Source organism: Blennius ocellaris (assembly GCF_963422515.1).
Source record: "Blennius ocellaris genome assembly, chromosome: 13".
Taxonomy (NCBI): Eukaryota; Metazoa; Chordata; class Actinopteri; order Blenniiformes; family Blenniidae; genus Blennius; species Blennius ocellaris.
In genome coordinates, this window is record NC_137662.1 from 25,253,131 (window position 1) to 25,268,912 (window position 15,782).

Below are 15,782 nucleotides of genomic sequence, written 5' to 3' on the forward strand. Positions count from 1 at the left end.
AGTTGATGGCGGCGGTGGACCGGGAGTGGCAGCGGGGAGTTGAAAGCGGGGAGTTGACGGCGGCGGTGGCGGGGAGTGGGCGGCGGGGAGTGGGCGGCAGGGAGTTGATGACGGCGGTGGCGGGGAGTGCGCGGCGGGGAGTGGGCGGCAGGGAGTTGATGACGGCGGTGGCGGGGAGTGCGCGGCGGGGAGTGGGCGGCAGGGAGTGGGCGGCAGGGAGTTGATGACGGCGGTGGCGGGGAGTGGGCGGCGGGGAGTGGGCGGCGGGGAGTTGATGGCGGCGGTGGACCGGGAGTGGCAGCGGGGAGTTGAAAGCGGGGAGTTGACGGTGGCGGTGGCGGTGGCGGGGAGTGGGCGGAGGTGCTGGTGGCGGGGAGTTGATGGCGGGAAGTTGACACGGGGTGGCGGGGGAGTGGGCGGCGGCGGCGGTGGCGGCCACCAGGGGATCAGCGGCGAGCGCCGAAAATAAAACGGCAGCTTTAGTTCACATGTTTGTGTGATGATGACGGGAGGCTGAGAGGAGGATCCACGTCCCTCTGGGCTTAGAGCGAGCAGCACTACTAATCCACACACACACACACACACACACACACACACACACACACACACACACACACACACACACACACACACACACACACACACACACACACACACACACTGTAAAAGAGGTCTTTACCTTTAGAATTTCCAATAATTGCAGAACAGTGAAGTGATGCTAAAAAAAAAAGTGAACCCCCTGCAGGGGACCACACACTGTTATTGTTAGCACTCAGAATATAAACACACACACCACACACACACACACACACACACACACACACACACACACACACACACACACACACACACACACACACACACACACACACACACACACACACACATGCCGGTGGTGTTTCCTCAGTTCACAGTGTGATTAGGTTACTGTGTCGCTGAAGAGGCTGAGCAGCTGCCCGCTAGTCTGGCTGCTGGTAAAGGTCAGCGGACCCTCCGGACACACACACACACACACACACACACACACACACACACACACACACACACACACACACACACACACACACACACACACACACACACACACACACTCAGGCCTCAGGAGACAATGGAGGAGGATTAAGAGCTTTTGCTGATCTGTTGATTCATTTAGTCACAAACTGGACGTGAACGACGGTAAATTGAATTGAGATGAATTGAGTTAATAGAATTGAATTGTGAATTGCAGACGCGTCCATGCGTCTTCAAACAGACGTAATTGAGAACTGGATTTTTCTAGACTCCCCCCCCCCCCCTCCACCTTCCCTCACTGTGGAGACAAGCAGGAGTCCCCACACACCCGTTCTTGTATTAGTTATCTATGAGGACCAGTGTTTTCAGGTGCCTCGTGAGGACCGAAGGATTTTCCGGATGTTTCCATGCTCACTGCTCAAACAACACAGAAACACTAAGCAGAGCTGCTCACAACTCAAATAAATCACCGTTACTGAAAGTCACGGTGATTTTTGTGTTTCAGAAACGTTCCATTTTTCTTTAACGAGTCCATTGAAACGCGTTCTTCTGGGTGAAACGTTCAGCAGGTCAAATCCACGTCACTAAATCCGTCGTGGACAAACAGCGAGAACTGTCGAGTACCATAGTAATCAGAGTAGATCTGGTTCGTTTCACTTCGGATGACTGTGTCTGCGTCCCCAAATGAACTCACTCAGGTCTCTTCCAGTCTTGTTCAGTGGACGTCTCCACAGCTCTGAAGGAGGACGTCTGACCTCTGACCTCTGACCTCTGACCTCCCTGAAGCTTGAGGAGCTCCGGTTGAAGGACCGAAGGCAGAACGTCTCTTCTAATGTCTCCTCTCTTTTTTCTGTCCTTGTCTTTCCTCTCTCGAAACAAGGTCTTGTCCCCTGCACCGTCCAAGTTAGTATCCCCTCCTGCTGTGTGTGTGTGTGTGTGTGTGTGTGTGTGTGTGTGTGTGTGTGTGTGTGTGTGTGTGTGTGTGTGAGATGGTGGCATTTTATCCTATATTGGGGGGGTGTTGGGGTGTAGAGTAAAACCTGTGATGTAGGGACGCCCTACAATTCAAGAGCAAGTGTCCCCTGAAGACAGGTGTCCTCTCTTTGGAGAGACGAGTCACGAGAACAAATTGTAGGACCAGATATTGAACGAACCAAACACCAAATATGTTATGATTATTTAATACTACATGACTGAACCAATACAAGATGTATACCATATTAATACATATATACTATATATAATGATTAAATAAGATTTAAAGTACTTCAGGGACCACAAACTGTCCAGTTTCATCCTGAGTGACCAGACTGGTAACATATTCTTATAATAACCTTTACATTTATTGTACTTTTTCTTCTTGTGTCACAGTGTCTGGAATTAAACTGTTTATATTTTTACAAGATCAAAGAGTTAGTACTGAAAATGATTACGATCTCAACATGAAGTCCATTTTAATGCAACATTGTGGTACAAAACACAATGAAATGTCAAAATAAAACTAGTATAAATCCTCTATGAGCTCCTTGGTGGGACCAGATGGAGCCTCTTGATGGTTTCTGGTCTCTGCTGCTAAAGGAGAGTCAGACTGTCCAGTACCAGAGTACGTGACGTCAAAATCGTCCTCCACCCTGTGAGATAAGCTCCGCCCCTCTGCGGCCGACTGCTCCGGTTCCAGAGCTACTGGGTTCTAGAGGAGAACCTCCGTCTCCCGTCTGAACAATCACAACCTTAAAGACAAAGAACCAGAGGCTCAGAACCCCTGAAGGGAAGGGTTAGTACTGGAGGAACGATGGAGAGCAGAAGTAGAGGTCGTTTCTGGATCGTTATGGATCATTAAGGATCGTTATGTATCGTTATGTTACGTAATGGATCGTTATGTTACGTTATGTATCGTTACGGATCGTTATGGATCATTATGGATCGTTAAGGATCATTATGTTACGTTATGGATCGTTAAGGATCGTTATGGATCATTATGGATCGTTAAGGATCGTTAAGGATCGTTATGGATCGTTATGGATCATTAAGGATCGTTATGGGTCATTATGGATCGTTAAGGATCGTTATGGATCATTAAGGATCGTTATGGATCATTATGGATCGTTAAGGATCATTAAGGATCGTTATGTTATGGATCGTTAAGGTCGTTAAGGATCATTATGTTGCGTTTTGGATCGTTCAGGATGGTTATGTTATGATCGTTTTCATGCGTCATCTTTTGGGGTCTGTTCACAGGACGTTGTGGGACATGTTGGAACTACGTTAAGCTATATTGGATATATGTTGTCGGCGTGTTCAGACTCTTTGTGTCGAGTTGAGAATTTGTTGAGGGTGTGTGTGTGTGTGTGTGTGTGTGTGTGTGTGTGTGTGTGTGTGTGTGTGTGTGTGTGTGCAGAGTATTTCTGAAGTTGCAGTGATTGTTGGGCCTGATGGAGAAGTCTCGCCTCCGTCCTCGCCGGGTTCTCTGATAACGTTGTGTCGGCGGTTCTGCATGTTCCCTTGAAACACTTTCATGTGTCCTTTGACATGAAAACCACAATAAAAGTGACGAGTGTGCAGACTTCCATGCCACTAACGTGTGTCTCCTGGCCTCTTGCGTGTCGCTGCTGATAGTTTGTCTCTGCTGAGTTGCTGCAGTGACGTTTCCTGGCGCATGTGGAGCATGATGCTGCTGCGTTTGAGCAGAACGTAGAACCGAATGCAATAGAGAGAACGAAACATGGGCCGCCTGAGGAAACGACGCTTCCTGCAGGACGTTGAAAACATCAAAGCAGCAGCATAGAAGCCGCTTCACCTTGTAGTGGCATTTGTATTTTATTTTTTAATTCACTAATTTTTCACATTTTTATCAACAAAGATTTGAGCTTGAGCTTTTTTTTTTGTTTTTAATTTTTTTACTGGGATTGAAGTTCCATCATCAGCAGGAAGTAGAGCAGGACCCAGAATGACCCCTGTGGAACGCCACCTCCAACGTTGTGTTGTCATTTCTGGAGTTTGTTTTGTGTGTGTTTTTGGCTGTTGTGTTATTTTGTTGTTGTCTCTGTCTGTACAGTCCTGTTTGTTTTTTTCTTATTTCAGTTGTTTAATTGTCCCTTTGGGAGTTTTTATGTTGTTTTGTAGGATTTTTTGTGCTTTGAAGTCTGTGTTGTGTGCTTTTCTTCTTTGTGTTGTTTTCAGTAGGCGTTGTCTTTTAAGTTCTTATGTTTATATTTTGTTTTGTCCTTTTTTGTTGTTGTGTGTTTGTTTGCATCATTTTGTTGTTGTGTGTATAGTTTTTATTGTCTGTTTTAGTGTTTTGTGCCATTTTCGTCTTGTTTTACTTTACATTTTCCTTCCACTTGTTTGGAGTTTCCTCCGTGTGTTTCCTGTTGGAATATTAATTGATCACCGTGGCAACAGGAGGAGTTCTGCGTTCCATGATGGGCGGGGCATTTTCCAAGCGATCTGATTGGTCAGGAGGCGGAGCTTTGAACGTATCCTGCTCCGGAGCAGGTTAGACATTCAGAGTTGGTTACCATGGTGATTTGTCCTGGTGACAAGTGGACTGGCGTCGTAGTAAACCAGAGTTTAATCCGTGAAGGGAAACTCCAGCGTCGTACTACAGACCTCTGCAGGCTGAAGTGATGTGATGATGCTGGAAGATCTGGGACTCGGTCTGGGTGGTAGATTTCCTTTTCTGTCGGTTTGCTGTGAGCATGAGCCTCCTTCTGTCTAACACAAACCCCCACCTCCTCCTCCTCACCTCCTCCTCCTAACGTCCCCCTCACCTCCTCCTCCTCCTCCTCCTCCTCCTCCCACCTGCAGCGCCGGCTTTAACCCCGGCGTGCTGAAGGACACCCACCAGCCCATCGAGTTGAAGGGTCCGGGAGGAAAGGCCACCATCATCCACGCCCAGTACAACACGCCCATCAGCATGTACTCCCAGGACGCCATCATGGACGCCATCGCTGGCCAGACGCAGGGCAAAGGGCACGACGGCAGGTGAAAGCACCTCCTCCTCCTCCTCCTTGTGCATGACACCTAATCCCCCTCCGACACACCCTTCTCCTCATCATGACTCCTCCCTGAGACCACCGTCTGAACACTGCTCCTCCTCCTCCTGCTGCTCCTCCTCCTCCTCCTCCTCCTCCTCCTCCTCCTCCTCCTCCTCCTCCTCCTCTTCCCCCTGCTGTTGCTCCTCCTCCTGCTCCTCCTGCTCCTGCTGCTCCTCCATTAATCTTTGCCTCACTTATTGTTCCTCCTACAACTCTTTTATTTTTCTCCTCTTCCTCCTCACTCCTCCGACTACAGTCATACACACAACGCACACACACACACACACACACATACACACACACACACACACACACACACACACACACACACACACACACACACACACACACACACACACACACACACACACACACACACACACACACACACACACACACACACTGACTGGTCTACTTTGTGCTGGTAATAATAATCCTGAGCTGGAGACGTTGTTGTTGTTGTTGTTGTTGTTGTTGTTGTTGTTGTTATATTCACAGTTGTGGTTCTTGCAGCAGTTTGCGTTCTAGTCAGAGGCTTTTGTTCTTTTTCCAAGAAGCTTGTTGACTGTGTGACGTTAACGTCCACATTGTTTCGTCATACTCCTCCTCCTCCTCCTCCTTCTCCTCCTCCTCCTCCTCCTCTTCCTCATCGTTGCTCCCCCTTGTGATAAGAAATACTGTGTGTGCGCAACTTTTCCTACCTGATTATGAAATCACTCACATTGAAACAAACTCTACAAAGCAGAAACTTAGAAACACTAATTACAGTCCAGAGGGTCAGTGTTCCTCCTCTTGTTCTTCTTCCTGCACCTCCTGCTCCGCCTCCTCTTCCTCCTCCTGCTCCTCCTCCAACTGAACAGAGTAAATCAAGCATTGAGGGGAACAGTTGTGAGTAGCGGGGGCCAGAGGCCTCTTCATGTGTCCAACCAATAGGAAGCAAACGACACTCTGGATGTTCTGAGGCGTCTCCTCCTCCTCCTCCTTCTCCTCCTCCTCCTCCTCCTCCTCCTCCTCCTCGCTCACACTCTCCTCAAGCTTTTTAAATCTTGTTCAAATGTGTCTGAGCTTTCAGTTTGAGGTATATAAACTGTGAAACTGAGTGAACGGAGCGGGTGGTGCCCCGTGTGAGGCGGCAGAGCTGCTGGCGGATGTGGCGCCCCCTGTGGGGGTGGTGCTGACCTGCAAGGGGTGGTGGTGGATGTGGCGCCCCCTGTGGGGGCGGTGCTGACCTGCAAGGGGTGGTGGTGGATGTGGCGCCCCCTGTCTGTGGTTGCAGTACCGTCCCGGTTAAGGAGCGGCTGGTGGACAGCTCCTCGCCCGTCTATCAGGCCGTGCAAAATGCCGAAAATAACCCGGATCCGTGCGAGTGGAACCGCCGCAGCACCCAGTCCAAGACCTTCAGGGTTCTGGCCCACGTGACCGAGACCGATCCCGGTGAGTCTGAACCGACCCGATGAGCTCTGGGTCCGCATGGTGCAGAGAGACAAGAACCACAAAGAGATGTAACAGAGCTTGTTTTGCTGATGAGTGGCTCACTGGCGCCTCCTCTGTGTGCTCTCTGTTACAGCGCCAGAAGAGGAGGAGGAGGTGGGGGAGGAGGGGGAGGAGGAGGAGGAGGAGGAGGAGGAGTTAAGGAGGATGAAGAGGAGCAGGTAGGCTGCAGAGTTCCTTCACTCAGCTGCTGACCCCCGGCTCTTCACCTGTGGTGGCCTCACCCCTTCACTCCCCGGTGGCCTCACCCCTTCACTCCCCCGGTGGCCTTACCCCTTCACTCCCAGGCGGCCTCACCCCTTCACTCCCCGGCGGCCTCACCCCTTCACTCCCCGGTGGCCTCACCCCTTCACTCCCCGGTGGCCTCACCCCTTCACTCCCAGGCAGCCTCACCCCTTCACTCCCAGGCGGCCTCACCCCTTCACTCCCCGGCGGCCTCACCCCTTCACTCCCTAGTGGCCTCACCCCTTCACTCCCCGGTGGCCTCACCCCTTCACTCCCTAGTGGCCTCACCCCTTCACTCCCCGGTGGCCTCACCCCTTCACTCCCCGGCGGCCTCACCCCTTCACTCCCCGGCGGCCTCACCCCTTCACTCCCTAGTGGCCTCACCCCTTCACTCCCCGGTGGCCTCACCCCTTCACTCCCAGGCGGCCTCACCCCTTCACTCCCCGGTGGCCTCACCCCTTCACTCCCCGGCGGCCTCACCCCTTCACTCCCAGGTGGCCTCACCCCTTCACTCCCCGGCGGCCTCACCCCTTCACTCCCCGGCGGCCTCACCCCTTCACTCGCTTGTTTTTGTTTCTTTGAGGTTGTTTTGTGTTTCTTTGAGGTTGTTTTGTGTTTCTTTGAGGTTGTTTGGTGTTTCTTTGAGGTGCTTTTGTGTTTCTTTGAGGTTGTTTTGTGTTTCTTTGAGGTATTTTTGTGGTTGCTTTGTGTCTATTTGACTTCATGTGTCAGCGAACCTGACTCAGGTGTAGTGATCAGTTGTCACCAGCAGGGGGCAGTCTACCTGGAAAATCAATATGCTGCCACTTGTAGCTTCTTTTAATTGGAGGCATTATGAGGAGGAGGCCTGGTTGAAAGGATGAAAGAAGGCGGAGCTTCAGCCGGGGAGGATTCCTCTTCCTGGTTGGAGAAATCTCTTTGTGTCGTGAAGATTTCATCTCTTTTGGAGGAAAATGGAGACGAGCAGCTCTCCTGCATCTCATCACCACCTCCTCAGAGAGGAGACGACTGGATGCCGAGCGTCCCTCCTCCTCCTGCTCCTCCTCCTGCTCCTGCTCCTCCTCCTCCTCCTCCTCCTCCTCCTCCTCCTGCTCCTCCGGCCTTTGATGGATGGAGCTTTCTATTCTCTGTGCACTTATTTAATCATCCCTTCATTATGCTCCATCGATCCCGGCTGCTCCCAACCCCCTCCTCCACCCAGTGTTTGGACTGAAATACAACCTCCCACTCCTCCTCCTCCTCCTCCACCCCCCCCCCTCCTCCTCCTCGGTATATCTGCAGCTCTCCTCTCTCCATCCTCAGACTTCGTCCTCCAGCCGATGACTCATCAGGAATCAATTGGATCAGAGGTTGAGCTTTTATCTGCCAATAAAGCAAAGCTTCTCTTCTTGGTCCCTCGGCTATAAGTCACAGTGGAGGAGGAGGAGGAGGAGGAGGAAGAGGAGGAGGTGCAGGAGGAGGAGGCTATGAAAAATCCCCTTCAGCTGAAAATCTCCAGCAGAAAAGAAGAAACAGGAATGAAAGAGTTGCTTCCTGTTTGAAGTCCTTTACTCACGTCCTGTCTTCAAGTGTCTTCACATGAATTTCACAATAACACAAAACCACGTCAGAATTAAAAATAAACGTTCTTTTCATTTTACTGAGGAACAAAGTGGGACGTGGTCCCTGTGGAACGCCGTCTGATGGCGCTATTATGAAGAGAGATTTATTACATTTTCTATTAAATAGAGGCATAAACCTGCTCGCTGGTCGTCTGCGTTTCTCACCTGCAGCGTTTCGCAGCGCAGAAGAACTAGAAATGTGTTCCTGTGTTCGCCTCGCTCTTCTTCTCTCACTAACCTCCCTCTGCTGTAGCGCTACTGAGCATGCTCCAGCCTCTGCTGACTCCGCCCCCGCCGCTGCTCCACCTGCTATTGCTGCTGCTCCACTTCAGGACCCCGCCTTCTTTGACCCCGCCCCTCACAGGTAATCCTGCCCTCTCTGACCCCGCCCCTCACAGGTAATCCTGCCCTCTCTGACCCCGCCCCTCACAGGTAATCCTGCCCTCTCTGACCCCGCCCCTCTCAGGTAATCCTGCCCTCTCTGACCCCGCCCCTCACAGCCACTCTCGCCCCTTTTGACCCCTCCCATTGCAGGAAGCCCCGCCCCTCTCATTGCACATGACACACACCCCCTGACCCCGCCCCTCACATAGGTAACCCCACCCCCCTCTGGCCCCGCCCCTCAGGTGACAGATCCTTTGTTATTGGTAAGCTTGTCAGTGCAGTTTGGCCTCATTACCCTCCTGTTAGTTACTTACTTAGTTACTCAGTAATGAGTTCAATCTGAGGTGAGGACGGCGTGCAGGTTGCCATGGCAACCTCCTGTTTGAAGCGTCTCCGGGTCCTCGTCAGCTTCTGCTGTAACTGTAACTATAACTGCATGAGGTGCCGAAGCTCTAGCAAGATGGAACCGACCTTCCTCAAATGAACTTTTCATTTCTGTTCTCTCATTTCATTTCGTGATACTTGAGTATTCAACCTGCGGTACTTTTTGGTTTGGTAATCTGTTACTCATTACTGTGATTCATTCAGCTTCTTTTGGTCTTTAAGGTGCGACAGGAGAGGAAATATTACCATTATATGATTCATCTCTTGCTTCAGTAGGAAGATCTTCACAGAAAGTTTGATCGAAAACAGGATGAGAAATACTGAATATGTTTAATTACTGATTGATCATTAATGATAACGATAATTAAATCATGAAAAATAACAGTAAACAGAACTATCATAAAAAATCAAACATTAAATGTCGTCTTTTCCTCTGCAGCCATTTTGGCAATCCTCCCATGATGCATCAGGGTCCTCAAGCCCCGCCCCCTCAGCAGTACCAGCCAATGCCTCAGCAGTACCAGCAGCCGCCCACGATGCGGGCCCCGCCCCCTCAGCAGTACCAGCAGCCGCCCACGATGCAGGCCCCGCCCCCTCAGCAGTACCAGCAGCCGCCCATGATGCAGGCCCCGCCCCCTCAGCAGTACCAGCAGCCACCCACGATGCAGGCCCCGCCCCCTCAGCAGTACCAGCCAATGCCTCAGCAGTACCAGCAGGCCCCGCCCACGCAGCAGAGCTCCATCCAGATACCGGTTGGCTCCGCCCCCCAGAAGGTGGTGACCACAGCCTGTATTTACCCGGCCCAGCCAGGTGAGGCACTGCTACGCCTTTTTTTCTGCTTCTGCTTTTCTGATTTCCTCCAACTTTTTTTTGTTTTTACTTTTTCTGACATTCTGTATGATTGCTTTGTGCCATGCCGAATTTGTATTTTTTTTTAACAAATCAATGTTGTTAACTCGTGACTATCATAGCCTAGTGTAGCCTAGCATAGCATATCATAGCATATTGTAGCCTATTGTAGCATATCATAGCATATTGCAACATATCATAGCATATCGTAGCCTAGCGTAACATATCATAGCATATCGTAGCATATTGTAGCCTAGTGTAACATATCATAGCATATCATAGCCTATCATAGCATACCGTAGCCTAGCATAGCATATCATAGCCTATTGTAGACTAGCGTAACATATCATAGCATATCGTAGCCTATCATAGCATATCGTAGCATATCATAGCATATCGTAGCCTATCGTAACATATCATAGCATATCGTAGCATATTGTAGCATATCGTATCTTATCGTAGCATTGGTACGATATGGTGGCGTGTCTTAGCACGCAGTGACAGATCATGTTACATATTCCAGATTACTTTATATTTTCTTTGAAATTCATTCAATCATATTATTTTTGTTCTCTTCATGAAAACAAAAAACAATAATTTCACAGCAGTCCACCTTAACGAAACGCCTCCACGATTGGAAGGGAACAGCCAGAGGAAAACATTCCTTGTATTTAGACGCCCCTGACTCGAGAGTAATGAAAATGGATAAATAGATGTATTTTTCCAGAAGCCTCCACCTTCCACACACCGAGTCGAGAACAGGAAATGAACGAAGTAACATTACGTAACATGTCACACTGTTTCACGATATAATGGCTCATATTTCACATTGTAATGTCATTTATTGTAACATATTGTCACGTATTGAGCTCTACGTTTATTTATTGTTATAATGTTGTTTTTGTAACCGTAGCCCCCGCTCCAGCCCCACCGCAGCCCCGCCCCCCAGCCGCCGGCCCCGCCCCTCCCCCGGCCGGTCCGGCCTCGGCCAACAGGCCGCCCTGGATCACCGACACCAACTTCGCGGGCAAGTTCGACCCGGGCAAGACCACCACCACCACCACCAAGGTGCAGCCGCTGCCGCAGGCCGCCCCTCCCCCGCCGGCCTACCTCCCCAACCCCTCCCCCGCCGGGCCCCCGGCCCCCAGCGCCGGCCCCATCAGCCCAAGCCCCGCCCCCTTCATGCCCGTGGCCCGGGGCGTGGCCCAGAGGGCGGAGAGGTTCGCCGCCAGCAGCCGCACGCCGCTCTGCGGCGCCTGCAACAGCGTCATCAGGTAGGAGGTGTCTGTCCCCGTCCCCGTCCCCGTCCCCGTCCCCGTCCCCGTCCCCGTCCCCGTCCCCGTCCCCCGACTCTGCAGGCGGGGACTGACGGCGAGTCCCTCTGTGCAGGGGCCCCTTCCTGGTGGCCCTCGGCCGGTCCTGGCACCCCGAGGAGTTCAACTGCCACTACTGCCACATGTCGCTGGCCGACGTCAGCTTCGTGGAGGAGCAGAACAGCGTCTACTGCGAGAACTGCTATGAGGAGTTCTTCGCCCCCACCTGCGCCCGCTGCAACACCAAGATCATGGGGGTCAGAGGCCTGCACACACACCTGCACACACACCTGCACACACACCTGCACACACACCTGCACACACACCTGCACACACACCTGCACACTCCTGCACACACACCTGCACACACCTACACACACACCTGCACACTCCTGCACACACACCTGCACACACCTACACACACCTACACACACCTGGACACACACCTGCACACACACCTGCACACACCTGGACACACCTGCACACACACCTGGATACACACCTGAACACACACCTGCACACACACCTGCACACACCCCTGCACACACCTGGACACACCTGCACACACCTGAACACACACCTGCACACACCTGGACACACCTGCACACACACCTGGACACACACCTGCACACACCTGGACACACCTGCACACACACCTGGACACACACCTGCACACACACCTGGACACACACTTGCACACACCTGGACACACCTGCACACACACCTGGACACACACCTGCACACACCTGCACACACCTGGACACACCTGCACACACACCTGGACACACACCTGCACACGCCTGGACCCACCTGCACACACACCTGCACACACCTGGACACACCTGAACACACACCTGCACACACACCTGAACACACCTGCACACACCTGGACACACCTGCACACACCTGAACACACACCTGCACACACCTGGACACACCTGCACACACACCTGGACACACACCTGCACACACCTGGACACACCTGCACACACACCTGGACACACACCTGCACACACCTGGACACACCTGCACACACACCTGCACACACACCTGGACACACACCTGCACACACACCTGCACACACACCTGGACACACACCTGCACACACACCTGGACACACACCTGTACACACACCTGCACACACACCTGCACACACACCTGGACATACACCTGGACACACACCTGCACACACACCTGGATACACACTTGCACACACACCTGGACACACACCTGCACACACACCTGCACACACACCTGCACACACACCTGGACATACACCTGGACACACACCTGCACACACACCTGCACACACACCTGGATACACACTTGCACACACACCTGGACACACACCTGGACACAAAAAACTGCACACACAGCTGCACACGCTTGTATACACATTTATCCACACACCTGTACACACACCTGTACACACACCTGTACACACACCTGTACACACACCTGTACACGCACACCTGTCTGCTAGCTGTAGGCGCGAGGCGAAGCGTGCGACCGTACAGAGCGTGTGCTGTGCGTTGCAGGAAGTGATGCACGCCCTGCGGCAGACGTGGCACACCACCTGCTTCGTGTGCGCCGCCTGTGGAAAACCCTTCGGCAACAGCCTCTTCCACATGGAGGACGGCGAGCCGTACTGCGAGAAAGGTGAGGACACGCCCGGCGCCACGCCCCCCCCCCCCCCCCCCCTACCGCGCCCGGGACACACACACCTCTGACTGTGTGTGTGTGTGTGTGTGTGTGTGTGTGTGTGTGTCAGACTACATCGCCTTGTTCAGCACCAAGTGTCACGGCTGTGACTTCCCGGTGGAGGCGGGGGACAAGTTCATCGAGGCTCTGGGCCACACCTGGCATGACACCTGCTTCGTCTGCGCCGTGAGACAAGTTTCCTCAGCTGTTGTTGTTGTTGTTGTTGTTGTTGTTGTTGTTGTCGGCCACTAGAGGGCGGTGTGTCTCCACTGTGTCTGCAGGTCTGCCACGTCAACCTGGAGGGACAACCGTTCTACTCCAAGAAGGACAAGCCTCTGTGCAAGAAGCACGCCCACGCCATCAACGTGTAGCCCCGCCCACTCCTCGCCCTGGAGCTCCGCCCACACACACACACACACACACACACACATCGGAATGCTGCCAATTGTTTCCCGCCTTCGCGCGTAGCCACGCCCACAATCGTCTGTAGCCCCGCCCACACTGCCGTCAAAATTACAGCACCACACCTTCAATGTTCGTCCTCGCCTACGCCCGAGTGTCGCTCCGCCCATCAGCCAAACGATAGCTCCGCCCACCGTGTCCATGTGTAGCCCCGCCCACCCTTCACTGTGTGGCCACACCCACTCACCACTGTGTGGCCACGCCCACTCCCGTCAACGTGTAGCCCCGCCCATAATGGAGTCCTCGCTAGCCGTTAGCACCGTCGCGCTGCCTGCTCGCCCTCTGGTGGCCCCGTGTGGTTTTACACGTCTTTCTCATTTGATCACGACTTTTTCTCGTCTTTTCTACCAGAACGTTTCGTCCTCAAGACTTTTTGTTTCAAGCCTTTGATTAGAATCAGTTTGTAAAGAAAGAAAAACACCAAACTAATGAGATTTGTTCTGTTTGGATGAAGAACATCAATTAAAATAGATAGAAATCATCCACTAATACTGATTTTGTTTCTGTTTTATTGAAAACCTTTATTAGATCTTTATCTAATTTAGTTTGATTGGACATTTTCAAGCGGGAATTTACAGACTGATTGTAAGGAAACGCTGTGGTTTGACTTGTTTGTTTGTTTGTGTTGTTATTGTTTGTTGCCCGACGTGCCTCGGCTCTCTCACTTTGACCTTTAGTTACAATCGTCGCGTTTAAAATCCACGTTTGTCTTCGCTTCGGTTTCCTTTCTTCCTTTGTTTTTAACTCAAATCTTCACATTTTGTTTTTCCTTTCTTTCACAATTTGAGTGATTTAAAAAAAAAAAGATGTTCTTGAACTTTAAACTATAAAATAACGGAATGAAAACTGTCTTTCTGCTTTGTTGTTGTTGTTGTTGTGGTGCTTGGTGCCCCCTGGAGGCCGTCAGAGGAACTGACAGCGTTTCTTATCCTGATGAAATCCACTTTGATGTCGCGACGAGAACCACGTGATAGAAACTGCTTTCGTTGTTCTGGTGCCTCTGCTGGCCAAGAGAGGAACTGCACATTGTCCATTTTACCACTTTTTGACTTTTCCTTGGGGGTTTTTTTTCCCCCAAACTCGATCTCGTCTGATTCGTTTAATTTAGAAAAGGCTTGTCTTCAGCGGACTCTGGTGGCCTCTATGGGAACTGCACTCAAAATGCTAATGCTATGTTATTAGAAATGAGTTTTATGTGAACTTTTCTTCTGAAAACTTTCGTTTCCCTGATCTATACTGGGGTTTAGACTGTTTTTGGGTCTTTTCTCCGTCTCCTGGAGGCCATTGATTTGTTTTGTTTTATTTAAAATGTTCCGTTAAAAGAACTACAGTCATAAAAACACCCAGCAATCGCCTGGCCTGGGAGAAAGTTTCTAAGAGCTGGAAAATGTGTGGATAAAAAAACAATTTGTCATTTTTAAGAGACGTTTGAGGAAGAACTTTTATAGTTTTTCTTGTTTTGCACCCTCTGATGGCCACTAGTGGAACTGCACACAGAAAGATCACAATTTGTTAAAGCACATTTAGTTTTTTTGAATTTTAGAAACATGAATGTGTATTTGTGAGAAGAAATTTGTTTGTTGTTTGTTTGTTGTTTGGTCTCCATGCTAGAGGGGTGTTTGAGCTCCCCCGGTGGCCATCAGAAGAACTGCCGAACATTTATTTTTCACCGTAAACTTTCGAGAAAACATTTCTGAGAGCAACCTTGAACTTTCACTCGTCGACTTTTGGAGTTTTCTGTGCACAATCTGACCGTTTTGACTGGTTTTGTAGAGTGAATGAAGCGCGTGTTAGCATTCGTGTTAGCGTGTCGGCGTTCGGAAACCGATTCAACGTGTGAACGGGACTTTTTAAATTCCCCCACAAGTGTTTGAGCTGAAATCTATGAGGTTTGTTTGTGAAGAGGATTTTTGTGTTGCAGGTTGAATAAAGAAGCACCGGCAAAGAAATAATAGCTTGATTGTCTTTTTGTTTTCACGACTCAAATTTTAAAACACAAAGAAACAAAAAGTGAAACCTGAAGAAATTATCTGAGATTTAAATAAAACATAAAAGTGAATATTTTACTTAAAAAAATTTTGAATTGTTATTTCTTTATTTATTCTTGTTTTAATTATATCTTATTATATCTTACAATTAATATATATAATTAAATATTTTAGCTTTCTTGTATAAAAGTTGTGGAAGAAAATGGATATAAAATATATTATTAACGAGACGTAATATCAGAGTAAATTAAAAGTATATATTCAGAGAACAGCAACAACAGATAGGAAGTCACCTTGGTAGTTTTATTTTGACAGTCACCATAGTAACAATCCAAC

General features: G+C 50.3%; 1 protein-coding gene across 1 annotated transcript; it reads left to right on the forward strand.

Annotated features, from left to right (window-relative positions):
* Positions 1-1,895: 1,895 nt before the first annotated feature.
* Positions 1,896-15,401, forward strand: LOC308138510 (LIM domain-binding protein 3-like). The gene is made up of 9 exons (XM_080507647.1): positions 1,896-1,914; positions 4,819-4,995; positions 8,619-8,729; positions 9,573-9,943; positions 10,896-11,256; positions 11,372-11,552; positions 12,834-12,954; positions 13,067-13,182; positions 13,278-15,401. The coding sequence occupies exons 2-9, from the start codon at positions 4,928-4,930 to the stop codon at positions 13,365-13,367; spliced, it is 1,419 nt and encodes a 472-aa protein (XP_080363773.1). The 5' UTR covers positions 1,896-1,914; positions 4,819-4,927; the 3' UTR covers positions 13,368-15,401.
* Positions 15,402-15,782: the final 381 nt, after the last annotated feature.